Below are 8,610 nucleotides of genomic sequence, written 5' to 3' on the forward strand. Positions count from 1 at the left end.
TCAGATATTATCATCATCAGATCAATATCCCTGTATCCTCACTCTGACTACAACACTCCTGAATGAAGATGACAACAGAGAGTGGAGATGTCAGCTTACTCGCAGAGATCAACTGGAGACCTCAGTCAGATACACTGTCAAGTATTCAGGTGAGAAAACACTCTTTTCTGACAGATTTGTGAAAACTTCCACAGATCGGCTCGACTCTTTCTGATGGCTTCATACGTTTTGGAGTTGTAAAATATTAGTGGTCAAAGTCATAAACTGCATAACAATCCTTATAATTCCCAATATTGGCCTCCTACATGGGTCATACATGATATATTGCATAAATCAGACGAGTGTATTAAAGCCTAGTATGACCCATGTAGGAGGTCGGCTTTAGGAATTATAAGGCTTATGTCCTTCATTCAAGCTGAAGGTTTATTTGCAGAAGCTCAACTGTGTTTCACTCTCATATAAACCAGGAATAGATTAGTAACACATTAATACAGTTATACAGTAATACAGTACAGTCTCTTCTCAACTACTGCCACTGTAAACTGTGATGATGAACACAAACTGCATGTGATGATCGATATGAAGATATGATGTTAATGTCCTACAGATGATGCGTCTGAACATTCATCTTCTGCAGATCCAGTCGCTTCACCAACACTGATTCCAGTCAGAAGCTCAAACTCTGAGAAGACATCAAGCCGAACTACAGCAGCAGCTCCTACACAAGGTTCATGATCACATGATCACTGTATAAATAGATTTATTTTCATTGTATTTGTAAATATTTGTATTTGATTTTCATCCAAACATTCATCCTTTACAGCTCCAGCTGATTCAACGACAGCAGTGAGTCCTTCTACACAAGGTACATGATGATGATGATGATGAAGAAGATGATGATGATGATGATGATGATGCTTTAAGCCGTTGATGATGTTATTCACAGAACAGTCTAACATAATTCTATAAAAAATATGAATGTTACCAAATAGATATTTTACCTCACTGAAATATGTAAGAGTTGATTGACATCACATTCCGGTCGTCATCTGTGCCGATGGTTTTTGTCTTTGTCTATGATTGTCCTGCCCTGTCCGTCTCTGACTCTGCTCGATCTCTTCTTCAGTCACAGTGATGTCTGGCGCTGCAGTCGCTGTTCTCCTTCTGGCTCTTCTCTGGCTGATCTGCAGAAAAAGAGCCGGTGAGTTACGAGGGAAACGCCTATTCTCAGAATTTTGAAGCCTTTAACTCAAAACCGTAGTGCCACTGCACACCGATAACAGTGCAGCGATCTGAGGTTTGTCAGTGGGAACTGCATGAATCTAAGGTGAAGAGGCGTGTCTGCGGCAGCCAATCGCGGCTCAGAGCCTGCAGAAGGGGGCGGGGCATCTGCCTATTAAAGCAGTTCATATCCGGCATAGGGATCAGTAGGCATGTCTCGATAATTAAGTAACCGTCTGATCGCGATTATTTGATCTAACCGCAATTGTTTCAGGCAACCGTGATTATTGCGCGCTTTTAAAGGCCTACGGCACAAGAGGGAGTCATGGACCAAAAGAAACAGACAAGCACTAATTAAGTTTTCCTGCAATATATTCAAAGTCATCTGAAGCCAGTCCATAGCTTAATGTTTGGGAGAAGTATATTTACATCATTTAATTAAAGTTCGGAAAACTCGTCTTCCCTCCCCTGCAGCTGTCAATCATTCTCCATTCAGCATTCAAACAGCGTGTCTCGCCATGTGATTGAATACTGGGATGAATTCAGCAATCGGGATGAATTCAGTTAGACTGTGCATGTAAACAATGAATGGCGACTGTAGAAGTAAAAGCCGAATCCAGAAAAGCCGAAAATTTTGGACAATCTCGACGGCCGGACATGTCTGGGAAAAAGAGGATGTTAACCCCTACTACTCCTCTTTCTCCACAGAACAAGAGCCTGCTAGCTTAGCTTCCAAATAAAGATGGCTGACACTGTGTGTACAATCTGTGAGTGAGATCCCTCTATGGGTGGGTTGAACACATGTGGGACAGCTCCTACTACTGGCTGTAGTCTCTCGCCTCTGGCCAAAAATACATAAATCTCTCGTCTCAGGGGGATATGAGGGTGGAAAGCACGGTAATTCGAAAATACTACAGGTTTTTTACTAATACAAAGCTTAATGCTAAATCCTGAAGTATCCCTTTAATTAAATATGATTTCCTTTGGCGAAATGAGCTGGTTTTATATACAGATGCCCCCCCCCCCACGCCCCGCCCCGCCCCGCCCCGCCCCGATTGGCTCACACAGACACGCTGCTTCGCCATAGGTTCATGCAGTTCCCACTGACGCGCTCAGATCGCTGCGCTGTTATGGCTCTGCAGTGGCGCTGCGGTTTCTAATTAAAGGTACAATATGCAAGAATTTTGCATTAAAATATCCCATAATCTCAAGGCCAGTGTTATATATTTTGTTAAGTTGATTACTTACAATATCCCAAATGTTTTCGACTCTTTTTAAATCGTGAGAAAATTGCAATTTTAACCCTCTGGGGTCTGGGGTGTTTTTGGGGCCCTAGAGATGTTTTGACATGACCTGACATTTGTGCTTATTTCAGCTACTTACAACATACTATTGGCCAACATGTAATTTTGTTGTATTCAGCACAAACTCTGCTACAATAATATGTAAGCAAAATTGATGTACATGTTTGCATTTTACAGAAAAAAAATATTATGCGTGGTTTGTATGTTTTGGGAAAAACGTTGTTACTGCAATAAGGCCATTTAACACATACTGAATAGTTGTCCACAAGACTTTGGAATTACTATTCTTGTAGGCTAGAATTTTTTTCTACAAAATGATGTGAAAATCATTCTGACCACTCTTTCACAAACAACAATATAACGTTTTTAATTTTGCATGTCAGTTTTTGTGTCAGCACTGCTGTATGTGTGGGCCATGAATATTAATGTGATTCACACCAGGGGTGTGACTAAAGACACTCCCCCCATGGCTAATGGGCCATCAAGGTGCTGTGAGGCAGCCTGAACAAAGAATGATGAACTAAGAATGATTCACTGATGAATAAAAAGTTAAAAAGAACAGCATTTATTCAAAATAGAAATCTTTTCTAACAATGGAAAAACTTTAAGTTATTACTAGCACTTAATACATCTTTTCCAAAAAATAAAGAAAAAAAGACCAAACTTTTGTTTGTTTTTTTTGTTTGTTTTTTTGTTTGTAGGCTACTTTTATATTATGACGATGTAAACATAATTGTCACCGCGAGTAGTGAGTATAGTGACACGCAATGAACGGATCGTTCGCGAACGACACACGTCACTACTTTTCAAACATTTACACGTGTATTCACAAACATCTGTGCATAAGGCAGTATTGAAGCGTGTCATAGGCTAACCAAAACCAAACATTTATATAAAAATATAATGTAGACAGTATCACATATTTTACCGGAGGCTGAAATATATTTGCACTAAATCACATTATACCTAAGCAGATATTCACAAACAAGCTTACGCATAAGGAAATATTTGAGCTTATTATAATTTATTTATTATAATCAGTGTCATAAGCTAATCAAAACTGAGTGAAATATATATGAAGTATATAAATTTAGCACTGAAAGGTTGCCTACCAGTCTAGTTCACATTTCAACATGTTTCAGTCTATTTATAGATGCACATGTACGATATTAGGCTTAGTTCATGTTTTTACTCCAAACTCATTTCATTACATGCATTTTAATCTGGCACGACCAGTTTAACATGTCTTACCTTAAAAATCTTCTCATCTTCAAATCGCGTTCTTCTGAGGTAAATCCAAGGTAAACAGCACAGCACAGCACAAGGTAAACAGCACAGCACAGCACAAGGTAAACAGCACAGCACAGCACATCTTCAAACTCGATGAAAGCAGAGAGGAGTAAGTTACCGAAGTCTCTAATTCTTTGTTTTGAGGTGATGAGGGCGTTTACAGGTCTGCCTTCTGCCGCGTGGATCATTTGCATGTCAATCGCTCGTGCGCACGTGGGTGTGGTCACATTATAGTTAATTAGGATGCGTTTGAGAAACTGTACATGCCGCTGCTTTCTTACGGATTACTTAAACAAAGAATATTTGTTTTTTATATAATTTACATATTTTAAAAATAGAGACTCCAAGCGTTGTATAGACATGCGTTTCAAGTCTGTGTGACAAACATTCGCTGAGTTACAGGTCATTTTCTGTCGCGTTTCAGAATGAGTTTCACATTGAGAGAGACGGCAGAACGCGCATCATGTTTATTTTTCTTTATTTTTGCGATAAGCACAACACTTTGTTTTTATTATGAGTATACACAAAAAAAATACACACTTAACAGGATCGATTGATGTATAACACAAGCATATAAGATAAAAATTAATATTAGTTTTTTTTTGCACTGATAAGAAAAAAAACGATAGCCGACCTCAGGGGGTTAACCAAGGAAACGGGGCGTTAGAGCAGGGGGGAGCTGGGAGTCGCCGGTCAATTGCGTCATATCCGCGTTACCCTCGGTTTCCGCTCGAGCCTCGTACTGCGTGGAGTCCTGGACAAATGCGGAAGTTGTAGTTGTAGTGTCTATCAAGCAACAAACGTTAGCTTGTTTCTTGCAGTCGTTATGGAACACAATTATTCTTTACCGATTGCAGCTGGATCTGTCGACAAAACATGCTTAATTTTATATTTTCCAAATGTAGCATTAGTTATGTTTATGTAAGGGGAAAGGGAAGTATTATTGCTTTAGGTTTGTGTTTAGTTTATTGACATTGTTTATCACGTGTGGTGTTTATGGCCATGTAAATAAATATAGCATGTGTTATACATAAAGATTAATCAGTATTTTGGCAAATGATGTGGGTATGTTCAAATGTACTTTTACAACAATTGTTTAGAACACGTAAAACTGTGCCGCGTTATCACAACAATGAATTCGACATACAGTAACATCTATGATAACCGATATAGTATTAAACCTTACTTTTCTTGCGGTTAATTCATTTTAATGAAATAAAAGTGTGATGAGGTTCACGAGTCAGGAAGGAAGAAGACAGGGGTCGGCGTGACTGAGACTCGTACTTTATTAAAATAAAGCATAACAAACAAAAGTGGTGCACAACGCGCATTCACCGTGGCAACCGCGACGGCACAAAACAGTTCAAAAAGGAGAGCTCGGATCCACCGGCTTTCTTTCTCTGCGTCCAATTTTCTCTTCAGTCTCTCTCTCGTTCCAGCGCCCGGCTTATAAGCGGTCTCTCCACGCGGATCACAGCAATAAGACACAGGTGTTCCTCATTTGCACTTGACCTACTTGCTAATAAAAGGAGATTCCCCCTTAGCATCTAGCAGAGATGCAATACTCGTTCCCGTTATCTCAGGGAGCTGAGGTTACATAACCGAGACGTTTTTATCTCTCACTTTAATGATTGAACAAAATCTTATTGTTAAGATTCTGTGTTTTGCACATGTGTGTTTGATCATAAATACTCATATTTCATGAGGCACTTGTTTTCAGATAATAAAAGAGGGACTGGCGACTCTGCGGTGAGTTCAGTAATGCAGTGATTTAGATTTGATTAATGTCTTTAAAGCTCAATAAAGTGTCACTCATGCAGTTTAACTGTTTGTTCTGAAGGTCAAAGATGAGGATGAACATACAGGGACGTATGAGACGATCAACATGTCCATTCCTCCCGCGGCAAGAGCCAATGTGAGTCCACTAAATCACCAAACATTACGTTCAATAATTTGATTTACTAAAGGCTTTTGTGTTATTCTACATATCATAGTGAGAGATATGTCTGATGTGTGTGTTAAACTTGACTCTCTGCACGTTTGCATTGATGTTTAGGAGCAGACAGATGATGTGACTTATTCTGAGGTCACTTATTTCAATACAAAGCCTGTAAAATCACTCAATGTGAGTAGATACCAGCACATGAGTTTCACTCTCAGATAAATGAAGCTCATGCTCTGAAATTAATAATAATAATCGCTGGGGTTCAAACATTGATGGACAGAATCTGTTCTTTCAGGATCATGATGATACAGTGACTTATGCTGCCATCAGAGGAAGAGGAGATCAACCGCAGGATGAACTTTACGCCTCTGTGAACAAGAGCAAGACCTTCACAAATCAACATGAATGATCCAGATCATGAGCTCCTCATATCAGGAGCAGACGGGAAGATTTCATCTCTCTGGGGTTTGGAGGAATTATATGTGTGTGTGTGAACGAGCAGATATTTGTTGAATGTCCTGTGAATATGAAAGAGGTTTATTGTGAATCATCATCTGGTCAGAGCACAGAATCTCATCTATATGATCACAGCTACAGTAAAGTTAGAGACTGAAGCCCTCATGTGTTTTCACACAGGCCAGACTCAATCTAGTGTCTCTCAAGCCTCTTCCATGACTGGAGTCTGTTTATCCGCTGGATGTCTGTCTGAAAACCTTCATCTTCATGCAGAAGCTCATGCTGAAATGATCCTCTTGCTTCAGCTTGTATATCAGCTGTTTCTTCTACAGAGAGACGTCCGTCTGAGAATTACATCAGTGTCTGCTCGCATTATATAGTCATAAAATATTAAACAGTTTGACTTTGCAGTGTGTATATGTCACAATTAAATGTCAGAAATTACTTTTTTTTCCACTTGTGAACACTTTTGTGATATTTCATGCCATATCTAACAAATTTGTGAATATTTTGAATAAAAAAAGGAAAAATGACATAAAAGCAGATCATCATTCATTCAGCTCTGTTGTTGCTGCGGTGTGTCACGTGACAAGCAATGACGCGGCACCATGGAAACCATAAAGTGGTCCATACTTTTTTGGGAAAATGTACATTGTTTCTTTCTGTATCTAAACTGCATTGCATGTTTTATTTTGTGCAAATAAACCTTTAACATTTCTTGGTTCGCTTGATTTTTTTTTGTGGTGGGGACAAAATCAGCCATTTCAAAAAGTGGTGTGGACATGACACCTATGGGTTTAACTTGATAATATATGACTGTTATACAGTATAATTTAGATATCTCAATTTAATAATACTAACACATTAATAAATTATCATATTTCATATTATATCTTAATATATTTTGCATGAGAAAACATAATAGGCCTGAGAACATGAGAAAAAGGCCAATAAAGATTGAGAATCAATGTTCAGAAATGATTAATTATTGTTATATTTTGAACCATGCTGTATAGCTGTGTTTTGTAGTGTGTTTGTTGACAAACTCAAACATTTGTGTATTTTTAATTATTAAAAAATGCCATTATTTTACATGAAAAAGTTAATAATAGTATTTTAGTTGGTCTTGTGTGTTGTTTTGATGAGATCAGATAACATTTTAATCTGTCATATGTCCATATTACAATGAACTCCACCTATGGGGCATGTTGTCACATTACACTTCCATTCAGGGGTGTTTCTAGGTTTAAATACACTGTACCTTAAAGGGTAACTAAACCCTAAAACAACTTTAGTTTAGTTAATGATCTGTAAGACTGGGGCTTTATTAATGCTGTTCATTGATTCAAGTAATTTTATTTACATTAGTGTTTTAATTCTACAATATATGGTGTAAAACGTCTGAGTGCTGCCCTCTTCAGGTTGAACAGTGGCGACTGCAGTTGAATCTTCCTACTGGAAGTTGTGACGTCAGAGGGAACCAGCTAACCACGCCCTTGCCTACAGAGAGACGCGTCTCAGAAGATTTGTGCTGTATGATTCAGTTTAATTCACATGTCTAGGTCGTTTGCCTGAATGATTCAGTTAACAACACTTTCCAACCGTTAACTGCAAACAAACAAACAAAAGAGTTTTACAACAACAAAACAACTTACAATCAACAAGAGAGTCTCATCTGTCATTCCTTCTCATGATCCTCGACACATAACCCCACTCCTGGAGTTCAGGGAAACACACTCTGCATATTAATATTTTATTTAGACTTCGTGATTTCTGAATGCTGAGCTGATTCACCATTCCAGCTTAAATTTGGTTGATAATGCAGCCCTAGATTATCCTTACATACAGGGCCTTAAACTGACTTTTTGCCACACATGCCAATGGCCGGTGACTTAAAGCTACACTGTGTAACTTTTTAAGTTGATTCTTAGCAAAAAACACTTTGTTCTATCAAAAGTCTATGTGCTCATTCATGTGTAATTACTTCCACCAACTAATAAGGTATTCTTGTAAGCATAAAATCTGCAATTTATAATACATACGAGCGAAAATACATCTTGAAAATACATTCGCCAAAGAGGGACAGACCTGGAAACTGGAGCTTCGCCTTTCGCGCTTTACACTCATTGACACCTGTGACGAATGCAAGGGCGAGATTACTCGCGACTGCCGGCAGATTTGAAAGATAGTGTGTGTGTGTGTCTGTGTGTGTACTCACATTTGAAAGAGAGAATTAAAACGTCAACGCGACAGGCAAATCAGCAAGACCAAAGTCAATATTGGAGTAATTTCCCAGATGGAAAGAGCTCATAAGGAGCAAAGATTTTAAAACGGAAGTTTCCTGCTTTCTTCTTGACAGGTAATTCAGCCTATTTGTGTCAATTCAAAGTTTTA

At 38.6% G+C, this 8,610-nt stretch overlaps 1 protein-coding gene across 1 annotated transcript; it reads left to right on the forward strand.

Annotated features, from left to right (window-relative positions):
• Positions 1 to 1,130: 1,130 nt before the first annotated feature.
• LOC311068186 (uncharacterized protein) lies at positions 1,131 to 6,588 on the forward strand. The gene is made up of 5 exons (XM_084090478.1): positions 1,131 to 1,201; positions 5,536 to 5,564; positions 5,656 to 5,730; positions 5,872 to 5,940; positions 6,056 to 6,588. The coding sequence occupies exons 1-5, from the start codon at positions 1,135 to 1,137 to the stop codon at positions 6,167 to 6,169; spliced, it is 354 nt and encodes a 117-aa protein (XP_083946604.1). The 5' UTR covers positions 1,131 to 1,134; the 3' UTR covers positions 6,170 to 6,588.
• Positions 6,589 to 8,610: the final 2,022 nt, after the last annotated feature.

Source organism: Abramis brama (genome assembly GCF_963993115.1).
Source record: "Abramis brama genome assembly, chromosome: 1".
Classification (NCBI taxonomy): Eukaryota; Metazoa; Chordata; class Actinopteri; order Cypriniformes; family Leuciscidae; genus Abramis; species Abramis brama.

Bases quoted from the DNA above. Each gene is read 5' to 3' on its own strand.
- LOC311068186 (XM_084090478.1), top strand. From the start codon at position 1,135: ATGTCTGGCGCTGCAGTCGCTGTTCTCCTTCTGGCTCTTCTCTGGCTG. The intron at 5,565-5,655 runs GTGAGTTCAGTA...TTTGTTCTGAAG, and splicing joins GAGGGACTGGCGACTCTGCG to GTCAAAGATGAGGATGAACA. The intron at 5,731-5,871 runs GTGAGTCCACTA...ATTGATGTTTAG, and splicing joins CTCCCGCGGCAAGAGCCAAT to GAGCAGACAGATGATGTGAC.